This window comes from Ipomoea nil, unplaced genomic scaffold, assembly GCF_001879475.1.
Source record: "Ipomoea nil cultivar Tokyo-kokei standard unplaced genomic scaffold, Asagao_1.1 scaffold2957, whole genome shotgun sequence".
NCBI lineage: Eukaryota > Viridiplantae > Streptophyta > Magnoliopsida > Solanales > Convolvulaceae > Ipomoea > Ipomoea nil.
The window spans coordinates 2,289,739-2,307,500 of record NW_017619385.1 but is presented as its reverse complement, the minus strand read 5'-3'; the positions used below and the strand labels follow the sequence as shown (position 1 = coordinate 2,307,500).

Genomic DNA, 17,762 nt, shown 5'->3' with positions numbered 1-17,762 from the left:
ATTAATCCTAATACAATTGGTAATTTAATTCCTTAAATACCTGAAAATTCAATAGTCGGGGACTAGTAATTGACTAGTCAACCCAAAGTCAAAAGTTGTACATAAAGCTTTGTGAGTTGTTCCCTTGTTCCCTTACACATTTCATCTTAGTAAGGGCAAATAAGACATTTCCTTGGCAATAGTCTTTCAAGCTAACCTAGGAAGACACATTTCATTTCTTCAAACACTCTCCAAGAGAAAAATCATAAGCTCTCTCTCTTCTCTCTAAAAGCTAGTTAGCTTTCTCTCCAAGCCACACCTAGGGCTACCAAGATCTTTCAAGTTTGCTTTCAAGATTCTACCTTTCATACTTTTTGAGCATCTAGGAGGGTAAGATCTAAGATCCTCTTGTGTTTTTAGTATTTTCTAAGGTATCTTTTTATAAAGGTGAAATCTTTATGTTGTTTTGGTGTGTTCTTGAAGTGGGTGTGGAAAGGGAACCTTGTTGGGAGCCTTGTGGAGTGTTGTAAGTGAAGGATAAGTCTTCAAGAGGTAACCCATTCTCTACAAAATCTATTTTGCTTACCTATATGACGATTTCTTGGATTCTACATGTGATTTTGCTATGAAATGTGAGTGTTTATGCATTGTGTTGTGAAAATGCATATCTAGAGCTTGTGTTTAGGGTTCTTGTATGCCATTGCTTGGTTATTCCTTTGATTCAAGTCATTTTGTTGTATTTGGTGATATTTGGCATGTTTTGGACTTGAATTTGAGCTTGGAGTTGAAAATCCCCGAAGGGATTATTTTGGTGTACAGGTATGTACCCGCGGGCGGAACGACAGGACGACGGTCCCAGGAAGGAAAAGGTTGGACTTGGATGTACAGGGGTCCTGGAGGTAATGGTTGGAACTAGACATAAGGTTGGAGGTAGCCATAAGGTTGGAACCGGGCATAAGGAAGGCATCTCAATTCGTTATGGGTGATGTCACGAAGGCTTGTGTAGCCGTTGTTGTGTATTTCTCTATTTGTGACGTGTGTAGTCGCAAAGGCAATGTGTTGCCGATGGTTGTGTCCTTATTCTCTTGTGTTATGCATGTCGGGTGTTAATCTACTGTGTGATGGTAGATTATACCTTGAGTCGTTAATGCTTCTTGTGGCCTTGGGATGTGTTCCCTTGTCTTTATTGTGAGTGCATAGAGTCTTGTGTTTGATTTCTACTCTTGGCTTTGAAATTGATATATACTATATCCCATTTCGCAAATGGTTTTGTATACATATAAACTATCTACATATGATATTTCACATGTATTGGTGGGTTGCCAGCATCATTCGCTGACCGGGTGTCGTCCCTTATTTTATGTGTTTCTTTCAGGTGATGAGTAGACGAGAGCGCGGTCTAGAACCTGTTAGCTTAGATCCCTTTGTTTTGAGATGTTGTGGCCTGTGTGCCAATGTTAGACATTAGTACTCCTGTTCCTGAATGAATTTAGATTGTGGATTTATGCAGATGTTTCGCCTGTGCGTTCACCTTTGAGTGGACGTGGCATAGCACCATTTATTTCCTATTTATATAATCTCTATTTAGTCTTCCGCTGTGTATGGTGTTTTGGCTAGTTATCTGCATGTTTAAGGCTTAATTTAGCATGGAAATTAGGGGGTGTTACAGTTGGTATCAGAGCCTAGGTTTGAGCCTAGGTTGATAAAGTCTAGACTTCTAAGTGGCTAAGTGTGGTATGAGACCTTAAGGTGACCGTAAGAATCTAAGTGTTAGGCTTAGGATTCTTAGGACGCGCGGTGAGTTGAGCGTTGTTTACGGTTGCTTGCTTGTTTGTTGTCTTGTTGGTAATCGTGTTGTTGTTGTAGAAGCTTGCGATGCCTCCTCGTCCTCGTGCGCATACGCCGGAGACCCCGACGAATGAGCAGCTTGCCCAGAACCTCCAGCAGTTGACGTAGACGATGCAGACCCTCAGTGAAGCCTTGTTGCAGAATAACCATTCCGTGCCACCTCCTCAGCCTGCCGGGCATAGGGACATAGGGAGTCTCGTGTCGGGTCACAGGCCACCAACCTTTGCGGGTGAGGAAGACCCGGTTATCTTGGAAGAATGGATAAGGACGTTTGACAAGATCTTCTCGGTTGTCGGTAGTCTGGAAGAGCGAAGAGTAGAGCTTGCAACGTTCTACTTCTGTCTTGAGGCCGATCTATGGTGGATGCACGAGGGCCCAGCTTGCCTTGAGGAACCTGAGTTTGGATGGACCGCTCTAAAGGGTCGGATGCGTGAGAGGTTTTATTCGGCACATGTTAGAGCTGCAATGTATGAAGAATTCCTTCATCTCCAGCAAGGATCGTTATCGGTGGTTGAGTACCACAAGAGGTTCCTAGAGCTTGCGCGTTTCTCCCGGATGCTTGTGCTTACAGAGCTCGCCAAGGTCGAGAAGTTTGTAGCTGGCTTGAACTACGAGGCACGGAAGGCCCTGACCATGAGTAAGCCGAGTTCGTTGAAGGAAGCATACCTGAGTGCCGCGGATCTGTACCGTGTTCAGCAGTTGCAGCGAGGATCTTATGAGCTTGCAAGGAAAAGAACCGAGAGTGGAGACTCTTCCAGTTTCAAGAAGCCTAAGCCGAGTTTCCAAGCTAAGAATGCATCATCTCCAACCCAAGGACCCAATCGAGCGAAGCATGGGAATCAAGTCAAGATGTTTGCTTGTCGTAGATGTGGGAAGGTGCATGCTGGCCAGGACTGTCACGGTCAAGCGTTCCGATGTTTTCATTGCGGAGATAGGGGTCACAAGGTCGCCGAGTGCTCTCAGCAAGCTAACCAAAGGGCGTTGCCACCACCCCCAGGAGCCGGAGGAGCAGGAGGAAGAAGTAGTTCGAGCCGTGGAGCAGCTGGGTCTAGGCCGTCAGGAAGGGTGTTCGTGATGGGACGATCGCAGGCAGAGACCGAGGGCTTGGTGGAGGAAGAGTTAACAGGTAACCTTTTTCTAGCCTACCCTTATCTTTAGAACGCGTCTTGTTCTTTGTGCCGTCGTATGTTGCCTTGTTTTCCTTGATTGTCTATTAGAGTCATTTCGTTATCCTTGTTATGTTTTCCTCTTTGGTGAATGATTCTTTTGGACCTAAGTGTAAGCCCTTCTTGATGAGTGATCCTTTTAGTTGGAAGTGCAAGCCTTTCGTAGAGATAGTCGTTCACCCCAAAGATGAGTCATGCTTGGATTAAGTCCATAATTGTTGCACATGTACAAATTGTAACCTTTCTTTCTTGTGAGTTACTTAAAACTCTCCAAACAATTCTTTGAATTTGGAATGGAAAATCCATAAAAATCCTTTCTTGTGAAGCCTAAAAGACAAATAAACTTTTTATTTATAAACCTAAGTTTTGAACCCAGGTGTATCACTTATTAACCCAACCCTCTAACCACTTAAACTAATTATATTTCTTGAAATTTATCTAATTTTAATTCCATCTAAACCATAAATTCTCACTTTACCCAAATCCCCAAATTAAATCATCTTTTTCCAAATTTCTTTCCAAATCCCTAAACCCCCAAATTCTTCTCTTCTTCTTTCCTCCCTTCCCCTACCCGTAGAGTTCAGCCAGACCACCCCCCTCCCTCAACCTGTCACCACCCGCCCGGTCCCCGTCGCCGATCGAACCGCCGCCGCCACCTGCCGTTGCTCCCCGCCGCACAGCCGTGTCCACCGGAAAGCCGAGAGAGCAGCGAGAGAGTGAGAAGAAGCGAAAGTGAAGAAGAAAAAGAGGAGAAAAGCCTTGGGTCCTTTTTGTTGAGCTTTAGGTCATCTCCAACCATGCCTAGGAGGTCAAGTTTGGCAAGAAAAGCGGAATGGGTGGATACCCATTATCTCGTTCTTGAAGGTAAAGCTTTTGACCTGGAATCCTTTTCTAGTTCCTTGTTGGATATGCTTAGATTTCAAGGTTTGTTGGATGGGTTTCTCGCCATAAGGGCCGAGACTTACCCCAGTTTGGTTAAAGAGTTTTATCGTCACATGGTTGCGACAAAGGATGGTGGTAAGCTTGAAGTCACCTCCAAAGTGGGGGGTGTGAAAGTGGTTTTGTCTGAAAAGAGGCTAGCTCAGCTTTTGAGTTTATCTGCTTCGGGTGTTGCACAGTACAGTGGTAACTCGTGGATTAGTACGGATACCATGGGGTACCGAGACTATTTGAGTTATTTGTTGGGTCGCACGAGTGGTTTCACTCAAGCCTCGAGACCGGAGAAGAAGTGGTTGTCCGCTGAACAAAGGATTTTGGTTATGTTGGTGTCGAATTACTTGTTGCCCAATAACAACAAAAGTCGGTTGTTGGGAAAGTTGGAATGCACCTTTGCTTTTTGCCTAAAGAACATGGTAAAGTTCAATCTGCCGGCTTTGATGTTGCAACATATGGTCTTCTGTCGTGACCACAACCGAAAGAGCCTACCGTATGGTATGGTGTTGAGCTGGATTTTTGACAAGAAGGGTGTGAGCGTTGATGGTTGTATCCCGAAGCCTGTTGGAAAAATGGTGTTGGATGCCATCAATTTGCGAAGTTGCAACTTGTTTCAGTTGGATGATGGTGATTACATCACGCTAGAAGAAGTTGCCAGGAAGACCCTCGAGGAAAGAGATGAGTTGGTTGCAGATCTCGAGATCCCTGTTGGAAAGTTGAACCTCGCAGTTCAGCCTAAGAGGTGATGTAGAGGATGATGGTGAAGCAGAACAAGAAGGGGAAGTGGAAGCGCAGAAGCTGCCGAAGTTGAGGAAAGCGAGGAGAACCGAAGGAGGAGGGAAGCCCGAACCAAGAGGGAGCACGATGCTATGACGCATGAAGAGCGTGTGGTTACCTTGCTACGCCAACAGAACCGGATGATCGAAGAAGGCTTCACTTTTATGAAGACCGGTTTGTTGCCGTTCACCAGAGGCTAGATCAGATTGAGGCCAGTTCAAGCCAAAGAGGAGGAGACGAAGAAGAGCCCGAGGAGAGCACCGACGAGTCGGAGAGCGAGTCATTCTAGCTTAGTGTTGTGGTAACCTCGTTCACCCTTTTTCTTTAGCTTGTGTTATCTTTTAGTTGTGTTACCGTTGCCTGTTGTTGTGGGCTGCTTTGTGTGTTTGTTTTGCTTGCGTGAATGGTTGGTTCGTTGTTTTAGTGGTTTGTGTTAGAAGTTAGAGGTTTAGACCTTGATGGTTGGGTAGAAGTTGTTGGTTGTGTTTGGTTTAGAGTTTGATATGCTCAATATCTCCGTTGGTTAAATTCTTTCAATCCTTGTATCGATATACCTTCTTGCTTATGTTTGACACCTTTTGAATCCTTTGAGTTTTGACCAAATAAGGATGTTCTTGACACTCTTGTCACGTTGTAGTTTCGTTTCACCGTTTGATCTAATTCGTCGTACCCAAGCTTCGGGGACGAAGCTTCTTTGAAGGGGGAGAGGATGTGACACCCCGTAATCCAAATTCAATTAAGTAATTAATCCTAATACAATTGGTAATTTAATTCCTTAAATTCCTGAAAATTCAATAGACGGGGACTAGTAATTGACTAGTCAACCCAAAGTCAAAAGTTGTACCTAAAGCTTTATGAGTTGTTCTCTTGTTCCCTTACACATTTCATCTTAGTAAGGGCAAATAAGACATTTCCTTGGCAATAGTCTTTCAAGCTAACCTAGGAAGACACATTTCATTTCTTCAAACACTCTCCAAGAGAAAAATCATAAGCTCTCTCTCTTCTCTCTAAAAGCTAGTTAGCTTTCTCTTCAAGACACACCTAGGGCTACTAAGATCTTTCAAGTTTGCTTTCAAGATTCTACCTTTCATACTTTTTGAGCATCTAGGAGGGTAAGATCTAAGCTCCTCTTGTGTTTTTTGTGTTTTCTAAGGTATCTTTTTATAAAGGTGAAATCTTTATGTTGTTTTGGTGTGTTCTTGAAGTGGGTGTGGAAAGGGAACCTTGTTGGGAGCCTTGTGGAGTGTTGTAAGTGAAGGATAAGTCTTCAAGAGGTAACCCATTCTCTACACAATCTATTTTGCTTACCTATATGATGATTTCTTGGATTCTACATGTGATTTTGCTATGAAATGTAAGTGTTTATGCATTGTGTTGTGAAAATGCATATCTAGAGCTTGTGTTTAGGGTTCTTGTATGCCATTGCTTGGCTATTCCTTTGATTCAAGTCATTTTGTTGTATTTGGTGAGATTTGGCATGTTTTGGACTTGAATTTGAGCTTGGAGTTGAAAATCCCCGAAGGGATTATTTTGGTGTACAGGTATGTACCCGCGGGCGGAACGACGGGTAGTGCACCACCCGCGGGGTACAAGGTGGCTTGTGGGTATGTACCCGTAGGCGGAACCACAGGTGGGGGTCTACCCGTGGGTCCACTCGCGGGGAACAATGTTGACTTGTTTGGGGATTTGTTCCCCGTGATTCTTTTGACTCGGTATTTGGTCTTTTGACTTCCCGATGTTCTTTTGTGGAACTATTTGAGCGTCTTCTTGATGTTTCGTATGTGTAGAACTATATGGTAGGGATCCATTTAGGTTTTGGTGTGTTGAATCGTGCTAAGTGTTCAACATTGTGATTCGTTGAACCATGATGAGTCTTGTGTGTTCTTCGGAACTACGTTTGGTTTACCCGTTTGATAAGCATGCTAGTTCAGTGTTTAAATGCTAGCATGTGTGTTGTTTGTACTTTCCTATTGTTGATGATGACTTGTGTTAATCATCATTGTTGTTGGACTGTGATCCATTCCTTGATTGAGTATGGTTTAATATCTTCGTTGTGATCCGTTGATTGATTCCTGTTGTGGTGTGGTGTGTGTGGTTGTACTTGGATTGCACGATTAGTGGTATGGGATACTAGTCACCAAGGTACGACAGTGGTCCTCGTGGTGGCCATGACGCGATTATGGAGTTTGTGACCTGAGTGATGGGTTCACGTATTTCTTGGGTGGCATGTGTTGCCGTGTGTGTGATCGGTACCTTGTGTACTATGAATCTGTGGTCTTGTTGGTGGTCGTTGGTGGGGGACGACGGTCCTAGGAGGGAAAAGGTTGGACTTGGATGTACAGGGGTCCTAGAGGTAATGGTTGGAACTAGACATAAGGTTGGGGGTGGCCATAAGGTTGGAACCGGGCATAAGGAAGGCATCTCAATTCGTGATGGGTGATGTCACGAAGGCTTGTGTAGCCGTTGTTGTGTATTTCTCTATTTGTGACGTGTGTAGTCGCAAAGGCAATGTGTTGCTGATGGTTGTGTCCTTATTCTCTTGTGTAATGCATGTCGGGTGTTAATCTACTGTGTGATGGTAGATTATACCTTGAGCCGTTCTTGTGAGTCGTCAATGTTTCTTGTGGCCTTGGGATGTGTTCCCTTGTCTTTATTGTGAGTGCGTAGAGTCTTGTGTTTGACTTCTACTCTTGGCTTTGAAATTGATATATACTATATCCCATTTCGCAAATGATTTTGTATACATATAAACTATCTACATATGATATTTCACATGTATTGGTGGGTTACCAGCATCATTCGCTGACCGAGCGTCGTCCCTTATTTTATGTGTTTCTTTCAGGTGATAAGTAGACGAGAGCGCGGTCTAGAACCTATTAGCTTAGATCCCTTTGTTTTGAGATGTTGTGGCCTGTGTGCCATTGTTAGACATTAGTACTCCTGTTCCTGAATGAATTTAGATTGTCGATTTATGCAGATGTTTCGCCTGTGCGTTCACCTTTGAGTGGACGTGGCATAACACCCTTTATTTCCTATTTATATAATCTCTATTTAGCCTTCCGCTGTGTATGGTGTTTTGGCTAGTTATCTGCATGTTTAAGGCTTAATTTAGCATGGAAATTAGGGGGTGTTACATGAATAGACTTTTAAACGTTTTCGCGAATACAACAATCGCTAAGGCAACAGAGATATCAAGACTTTTAACTAGATTGTTAGAGTCTTGTGCACAACGGAATAATAAAATAAGTGTGTGTGATGAATGTGTCAAGTATATTCACGTGATGAGCAGTAAGTAAATAAAGCAGTAAATGACACAAGGCAATTTATAGTGGTTCGGAGGTGATGTAATCCCCCTACTCCACTTGCTCTTATCGTCCAAGAGCAATTCACTATATCCACCACTTCTTGGTTCCTAGATACAATGAATTTTTGTGATCTAGTGCTTTGATCACTAAGCTCACACTAATCACGCCCAGTGCCTCCAACACTGCTGCTTCGGATTTCGCAACTCCGTGTTACTTTCACAGGATTTCACAGCTCCGTGCTACTTTCCCCCCGTCTTCCACGATCCGGTCGATGTATTCCGTGATCTAGTGCTTTGATCACCAAGCCAGCACTAATCACGCCCAATGCCTCCGACACTACTGCTTCAGATCTCACAGCTCCGTGTGACAATCCAGGATTTCACAACTCCGTGTTACTTTCCTCCCTTCCTACACACCCGTAGGAATATCACTTGTTTGTAGAAAAACAAGTTTCACTGGCTTCCAACTTTGAGACTTTTTGAATGGATCTTGAATATGCATCAAGTCTCTCAATGATGAAGATTTCAAACACTCTTGAATATTTTCTCTTTGAGCGCTGAGTGTTTTTCTCACTTGAATATTTTGTCACTTGTAAGCTTTTTCAAGCATATTGGATTCGTATGATCTCACGTTTTTAGCTCGTTGGAAGTGTGGAAGTGCTTTCATCTGCTTCAATCTTCATCCTTTTATAGCTGGTTTTGAGAATTTGTCCGTTGGAAAAAGACAATCTCAAATTTGAATTGTAGATCTCAAATTTGAATTCTTGTAGCCTTTGCAGAGGATCTGTAGCTTCTTCAGAAGATCTTATTAAAAATAACATCTCTGACATTTGGGATATTTCAGTCGTTGCTTGGCTCTTGGTCCATGTGGAGAGACTCTTAAAATATTTCTGATGTAGATCATGTCTTCACGTGAAGGGCTCTTAAAATAATTATGATGTAGATCATGCCTTCTTGAAGTTGTTTGTGTTACATGAAGTTGTGTTGTTTGTGTTAGTATGAAGTTGTTTCGGCCAATGCTGGTGGTGAGATTTGAGATTTCAATCCTTGATTGAAACTTCATCTCTTTAATCCTTGATTGAAACTTCATCTCTTTAATCCTTGATTGAAACTTTAGCTCAAACTTCATCTCTTTAATCCTTGATTGAAACTTTAGCTCCTACTACTTCTTTAATTTTGCTTTATAAAATTGTAAAGAATAAGTTTTGAACCTAAGACCTTTGAATTATACATTAAGCTTTCATCCATCTCACCTATATAGCTTATTAAGCATTTTAGTATTCTCCTTGATGTACTTCTTTCTTTCCATAGATGCTTGATCTCCAAGATAACTTCATGCAATCTTGTTTGCTTCTCGTTTCTTCGTACGAGATTGTCAGTATGACTTCTTCTTGAGTTGGGGCGTGTGGGCTTATTTAAGTATACATACCATATGCATACATCTCCTTCTTCTTCTTCTTCTTCTTCTTCTTCTTCTTCTTCTTCTTCGTATTTTTCCTTTTTTCTATATTTGTTAATTTTCCTTTCATGGTCTATGACACGCCTAGACTTAACAAATAAAATTGAGGATTCTAAAATACAATTTGGCATATCAAAATCTATTACAATATATTCCTAACATAAGGAATCTTGCATTGCTAAAAATAAAGATAATATAACAAATGAAATTATATCTTCTTTTTTTTTTTTATAGTGAATAGTTTCTTTTTTTTTTTTTTTAAATAAAGGCATTATAGACATCTATTTTTAAATTAAATAAATTCATATGTATTATTATTTTTTGTTGTATTTACTAATTTATTTAATTTAATAAGAGTAATAGAGTGGGGTAATTACTTTTCATCCACAATAATATAATGAAGTCATTGATTTTTTTTTTTTCTATTCGTTGTTGAGTGAAATTGTTTTGGGAGTTTGTCAATGACAATTGCTGTAAATAGAGTATAATAATAAATAATTCGAAATATATGATTATAATAGATATTGTTATAATGATATACTCCGTAGTAAATATTAACTTACAAATTTCTTTAGAAATTTCATGCAAAGATAAAATTTTGAGAATGATGTGTAAACTTGTTCAATTGGAGCCAGTGAAATGTCAACATTGTTAATTCTTTGGACAATGGTCCTACCGTTAAGAATCCAGATATATTTGTATTTCTGACTAACAACTTTGTAGTTAGATCGCGCAGGTCTGACAATGATGTAAGAACAATTTTGACCGATAAAAAAAATAATATTAAATTATTTGTAAGGAAATAATGTACAATTGTACCATTATAGAAATACAGACAAAAAATAGTAATACCATAATGACCTAAATAATTATTCCCAATAATGTAAAAGCATAAATGCATAATTGAAATATTGAGTCTTGTTCTAAATAATCAAAAGAAGATTAATTAAACAAAAAAAAAAAAAAAAAAACTTAACCTAAACTTGTTTTTTTTTTTTTTAATGCAAGAAAATGATTTTCATGGTTCCTTATTTATAATCTTTGATGCTCAACTTTGAATGCTATGCTTTTAGTCCGGCTAATTATTTGACCAAAGTTTGTGTTAAAATTTATATTGTATTTTTTTTAATACATTCTAACATATTCGTAGTATATGTTTAACAATTATGCCAACTCTGATTGGGATGTAGTTCGAACCTAAGACCTTTTCTTATAGAAATCAATAAGTTAAAAATAATAAATAGTTAACGGAATATTCTATTAATAAAGTTTATACTAACGGAATGTGGGGTTATTTAAGTGAAGGAAATAATATAATAGATGGTAAAGAAGGAAAATCATAAAAAAAAAATACTAAAATCAAAATAATCTGAACCATTCATTTCATCAAATAATTTGATGGACATTATATATATATATATATATATATATATATATATATATATATATATATATATATATATATATATGTATAAGGTTTAAATGCGGATGGTGCGGCCAGGTGCGGAGGTGCGATGAGATGAGAGTCATTGATTTTGCCTAAATCAACGTTCAGGATTAACAATGATTAAAAAAATGCGGTGGCAATTTGGTCTTTTTGCAACTAGGTCAAATTTAAGGTGCCTGGTTTTCCTTCTTAAGGAGCATGGTTTTCCTTCTTAAGGTGTGTGATTTTTGTGCTTAAGGTGCGTAATTTTTGTTCTGTGTGTTTAAGGTGCCTCAGTTGTTGAAAACATAAATGCGTTGGTCTAAAGCTTTAGGTGCATGGTTTGTGACTTTGTATGTTTAAGGTGTGCCAGTTGTTTGAAACTTAAGGTGCGTCAGTATATAATTTTAGGTGTATGATTTTCCTTCTTAAGGTGCATTGTTTTCCTTTTTAAGGTGCTTTGTTTTCCTTCTTTAAGATGTGTTGTTCTTAGGTACAAAATAATCTAATTCAAAAGAAAAAAAATGATAGTAATATAATAACAAATAGTGGAGTTGTTATCCTTTGGAGACATGAAGAAGAATTAATTCCATTTTTTGTCAACTAACATGGTTGGCGTGGTGGTTCAACACCTTGTCCTTTAAGCATGAGGTTAGGGGTTTAATTCCCACCCGTGTAAATGGAGTAAACTATTTGGCCAGTCCCCTACCACTTAGTGTGTTGACCGTTGGGATGGAGGATTAGTTTTCTGGTTGGAGGGATACCTTTGGGCAACCAAAAAAAAAAATCCATTTATAGGTAACAATCCACTTTTAGTCTCTTTTTATTAGAACATCCTCATTTGGTCCTAGTATTATTGTGACATGACTACCACTTAGTGTGCTGACCATGAGGATTAGTTTTCTGGTTATCGGTTGGAGGGATACCTTTGGGCAACCAAAAAAAAAAAAAAACCATTTATAGGTAACAATCCACTTTTAGTCTCTTTTTATTAGAACATCCTCATTTGGTCCTAGTATTATTGTGACATGACTATTTTTAGTCATCCATCAAAAAAATCGTTGAAATATCGTTAAATACAAAGACATTTCAATCTTTTTTATACAAAGTAGGTTGAATAGCTTATATTTTTTATATTTATTTTTTTGAAAACATCCATAATTTAAGATCAAAATGTCCTTGTATTTAACGATATTTAAACTGTTTTGTTAATGATAAGTACATATTTGTTCATATTTATACCACATGTCTACCCATACTTAGCCTTGTTTTGCTTATGAAGTGTCACATGTTGTTCAAAATTATCTTTATTTTGCTCATTTGACCCATTATGCACAATTCATTATCTTTGAGTAGAAATGAAGGATTTTAGATCATGTTGGATGCATTTGGAGTCAAGGGGAGCCAAGGTGAAGCTAATGAGATGGATGCAACACTTCCAAATGAGCCAAATAGTGGTGTTTTCAATGGTGTTGATCATATGGACAAATTAAACCAAGGCAAAAGTGGAACAAGTGTCAACAAGCTGAAATTCTTGCATAGATTGACCATTGTTCTATTTTCGAACCATATCTCGGCTTAAAAATCCAAATTAAGTGATTCTTTTTCCATTGGAAAGAAGACTCAAAGGACTATAACTCTTATAAAGATATCAAAGCCTAAAAAGGAAGCCATAGTGGTCAAAATCATCTTTGAAGTTGAAGTTCCAAACTTACAGTCCAAAATCGACCATTGTTCGGTAATTTGACCATATCTCGGCTTAGGGATGTCCAATGAAGTTATCTTTGCGTCATTGGAAAAAGACTAGAAGGGCTACAACTTTCATGAAAACCATAGTTCTAAATTTTGACGTTTTGAATGCCAAAAGACACGACTAAGTGCACGGCCGTGTCTGGTGCCGTGTATTTCTGGGCGAATTCTAGTAGCTACTGCCCAGAAATGCAGAATTTCGACACGGCCACGGACATGGCCATGTCCCTAGCCGTGTCAGCTCGACTCTGCAACTTTATAAACTTCGTTTTTCAGCATTTTAACTTGGTTTTGACTCTTGTTAGAACCCTAGACACTCTCATTCATTTCCCTTCATATTTTAGTGTTAGATTAGGCTTAGATTTAGGTTTCTTAACACTTTTGAAGCTTGTAATCAAGGATTCAACACTTGGATTTCAAGATTTACCATCCATTTCTTAGTGAAGTTTTCTTTCCCTTATCTCTTTCTTTTGCAAGATTTATGTTTAATGCTTGTGTTTTTGTGTTCTTTATGCTATTTAATCATGAGTAGTTAGTGTGTTGGACTTGAGTTAGGGTTGTATTACATATCTTGATGCTTAGTTTGTGATTATTGTAAAAAAAAAAAAAAAAAAAAAAAAAAAAAAAAAAAAAAAAAAAAAAAAGAACACTACCTAGGGTTCATGTGTTTATGAAGGTATTGTGTTTATATCTTGTTAATGTTTGATGTACACATTCATTGACATGTATTTGGAGAATTCTTGGCTACAATGAGAATTGGGTCAATGATTTTAGCCACCCCTTGCATAAACCTGATTTCTTCCTATGAAAATAGGAAAAAATTGGGGGTTTTAGAAGCTTTGTGTGCTTGATGGACTTGGAATTCATACACCATCATAGTGGGGAAATTCCTTGTTCAAATTCTTGTTTATTGATTACGAGAGTGGTTAATTAGACTAGGATACCTACGTGCATTTCTGATTGACTCTTTGTTATTTGTCCTCCCTAATCCATAGGTTGTTGAAGCATCTACATGATAATGCTCCCTAGCTTGAGTCCTATTTCTTTATTTCGTGTTTACATCTTGTTCATATGTGTTCATGTTATTTTGTTTAGTTACCGTAGTCTTAACTTCGTTATGATTTGCTTAGCTTCTTGTTGGTTTCCTTATGTTAGTGCCTATTTTATTGTGATTGCATATTGCATGCCATATCCCCCAATCCCCTGAGGACGACATAACACACCGGTACACTCACCATCACTCATTTTTACCACAATCAGTTAATAAAGGACAAAGAATGGTCATGTCACGATAATATTGTAACACCCCGTGTTACGACCCCTAAAACCAATTAATTAATTAACCCATAGCCCAAGAAAAAGAATAAATTATAATAATTAATTAGGGAAAAAGGCCCACCATAGTCCACGGGCCCTTATCCCTAAACCCAATCCTTAGTTCCAAAAGGAATAGAATTAGCAAGCCTATAATATTAGTTCCTAATCAGGACTCCTAAATATATAAATAAGGGGCTTAAGAGGCACCTAGAACCCTCCCACAAGAATAACGCCCCACCACCCCAAAAAGAGCTCCAAGAATCCCCTTAGAAGAAATCAAGAAAGCAAGAAAGCTTAAAGAAAGATTCTTCATAGCCAAGGAATTAATTAAGGCTAAGAGGTAACCCATGTCTCAACAAAACCTATTTTCATAGCTATGTTTTCCCCCGTAGGATTTCCCCATATTATTGTATATTGATGATTTGTGATATTATTATTGATGATTGATGGGATAATTCCATGGGTGATCTTGATATTGGGAGATTCTTGATAATGATGATGTTCTTGATGATTATGCGGAGTTCTTGATGTTTATATGTCGTTCTTGATAATTGTTTGGCATTCTTGATGCTTAGGTGTTATTTGTACCGAATCTTGTAATTAGAAGACGAATCGTATTCTTGTTGTTATAAAAGTGATTAGAACCCTAGGTTGTATCGTATGATATTATTCTTGGTGTATCGGGTGGGGAAATCGCATGTTTGGGTGTCGATTATGTTTAGAAAAGCATGATAGGTTATGTGCCGTACGTTTCTCGGATTTGATCCGTTAATTGTCTACGTGTTAATCGTTAATTACGTTGTAAAGTGTCTAAGCATGGTTTCGGGTTCCACAATGGTTCCCGGGGCGTTTTGTGCGTAAAGAGTCAGTGGGGGGTAGGTGGGGGGTAGGGGACCCGCCACCTACCCGCGGCCAGAAGGAGCGTCTCCGGCAGCGGGCAGCTGCCCGCCGGCGACCCGCTGCCCGGAACAGTATTTACCGGCGGGCAGCCGGCGGGTGGCCCCCCACCCACCGGCTACCCGCTGGAAATCATCCCCATTCGGGACCCCGGCTTCCCCGTTTGATGTTTCCCCGATCCCCGTGGTGTCCCAACGGACTCCGTCTATCGTGCCTATGTCTAGTTGGATATTTCGGGTACCGTTCGTAGGTTGTATGAGTCTTATATATTGCATGCTGGTTGAATTGGTATCCCGTTGACCTAGGTGGAAGAAGCATGAACCCCTTAGGATTATTCTTAGTATGTGAAGGATCACGCATAGGTTTTGTTGTACGTTTTCTCCCCCTTCCCAATGTGTTAATGTGGGTTGCATGTGCTTGCTATGTGTTATGTGTGCATGATACCCCAATTCGGTTGCGATCGGATTGGTTATTCCTGAGCTGCGGTTCAGAAGCTGGCTGCGGTCAGATTTACACTCTTGGGCTGCGGTCCACCGTTTGGTTGCGATCAAACGTTTCCACATGAGCTGCGGTTCATACTTTCCTGGCTGCGGTCAGATGACATTCTCTTGGGCTGCGGTCCACTGTTTGGTTGCGATCAAACATTATGATGAGCTGCGGTTCATCGGTCGGTTGCGATCGACCCCTCCGTGTTGCGATACGGGGCAGGGTGCTGCGGGGCCGTGTCAAAGCTATATGCGCTGACCCTCATGTATGGGCATGCGATTGGTCCTGTGGCGCCAACAAAGTGTGCTATGTGATGAGATATGGATGAGTTGCGATTATGAGTATCTTGGGGGTGTGACTATGGGATTTATGTTGGGGATTGTTTACGTTGGGTTATGATTATTAATGGTGCTCAGCTTTATCTGTCTTGCCTGTTGTGGATTGTATAAGCTTGTTATAACTGTTGCTTGTGTCTAGCCTTATCTGTCGAGTCATCCCCGGATTTAAAAGCTAGAGTTCGTAGGATGTATCTTCATGCTCAAAATGGTTTTCGTATATCTATATATATCTCTATATGTATTGTATTTCAACGCGTTGGAGTGGGTTACCAGCATCTCTCGCTGAACAGATATATTTGGCTTTCAGGCACAGAGGATTAGAGCACCGGAGCGCGCTAGACTGGAGCGTAGAAGTAGAGTAGTTTCCCTTTCAGCCTGCGTGCCATGTTATGCATTTATATTTCGGAGGATATTAGTTAGATAGCCTGTGCACCTGGGTTCTCTAGCCCAGGTGTGGCATAGCACCCCGTACGCTTATGTTATACTTTGGGATTTAGTGAGATGTTATCCTTGTTATATAAGTTTTAAATGTTCTTGAAAATCCGGGGTGTTACAAATATATACAAGGACTAAAAGTGAATGTTCTAATAAGAAAAGACTAAAAGTGGATTGCCACCTATAAATATAGGACCAAAAATGAAACTAACTCCATGAAGAAGATGGATGCAATTGAGGACACATATTTTATTTTTTTAATTTTTCATTGATTTGAGTCGTTGATCTAGATTTGATCAACGACTCAAATCTAACATCATTTTTCACCTGGGAGCATCTCCGCACAAGAACTCATCATTATATATATATATATATATATATATATATATATATATATATATATATATATATATATTGAAAGCCAAGGAAACCGGATTGCATTAAATTAGAGAAGAAACAAAGGGAGGTAGAATATCCCTCCAGACATTACGAGTATCAACCGCACTAACATGCTTAGCTAAACATGAGCTACCGTGTTAAATAAATGCACAAAAGCTACTACATGAATGCACAGATGGTAGATTGTGTGCAATTCGCCCAACATAAATGCACATAATCTACCCTGTGTGCATTCGTGTAGTAGTTTTGTGCATTTTTGAAGGGGTCTCACGAAACTCACGGGAACAGGTGGATGCACTTTATCATTAGCATATATATATATATATATATATATATATATATATATATATATATATATATATATATATATATATATACATATGAAGATGATCGTATGTAACAAGCTGATAGGAGAAAATTAAGAATTAATCTCAGTCTTAAATGTGGAAAAATCACACGGTGTTGATAAAATTTAAAAGATGCAATGACATTTTTGTAACTATTGCCAATATTAACATGCAACTTTTAACAATATACAGTTCACTTCTCAAGATTATCCAGAAATACACATTATATTGTTTAAAGTGCGACTTATACTATTAAAAGTGCATTTTATAATATTCAAAATTGCACTTTGCACAATGCGAAAGTGCAGTGCACTTAAATTTTTGATTTTAGAGTTTATGACTAATTAACTTTTTGGTGCCAAGCATCTTGTCCTTAGATAACATGTAGTGACCTCTTCCATGTGGGAGGTCATGAGATCGAGCATAAGTGGAGGTGTTGTTGACTCAGTGTGCTTCATTAGGTTGAGAAAGCGCATGTTTATGTTTGATTTAAGGGATCATTTTTTAATATATATATATATATATATATATATATATATATATATATATATATATATATATATATGTGTGTGTGTGTGTGTGTGTGTGTGTGTGTGTGTTTGTGTGTGTTTGTGTGTGTGTGTGTGTGTTAGTGTTTTAATTGTTCAAAAACCCCAACTTATAATTTGCAATATTATTATGGCATACTAAGATATGATTAATTCAGTGTCAGTTTTGTTCTACAGAGGATTGATCAATCAAATACAACAACAGAGGGACTGACACTGAAGATCTGTTTTAGGAAGATGTTTTCTTAAAAACTGTACGCGGTTTTACAGAATTCAGATTTGGAAAGAAGATCAGCGTATCTGCTTTGGAAAGGTATGGACCGAATCCCTAAGATTACATTATTCAAATATCGT

At 39.1% G+C, this 17,762-nt stretch overlaps 1 protein-coding gene across 1 annotated transcript; it reads left to right on the top strand.

Moving 5' to 3' along the window:
• Positions 1–1,938: 1,938 nt before the first annotated feature.
• Positions 1,939–2,985, top strand: LOC109162713. The gene has a single exon (XM_019311398.1). The coding sequence runs from the start codon at positions 1,939–1,941 to the stop codon at positions 2,983–2,985; it is 1,047 nt and encodes a 348-aa protein (XP_019166943.1).
• The last annotated feature ends 14,777 nt before the right edge of the window (positions 2,986–17,762 follow it).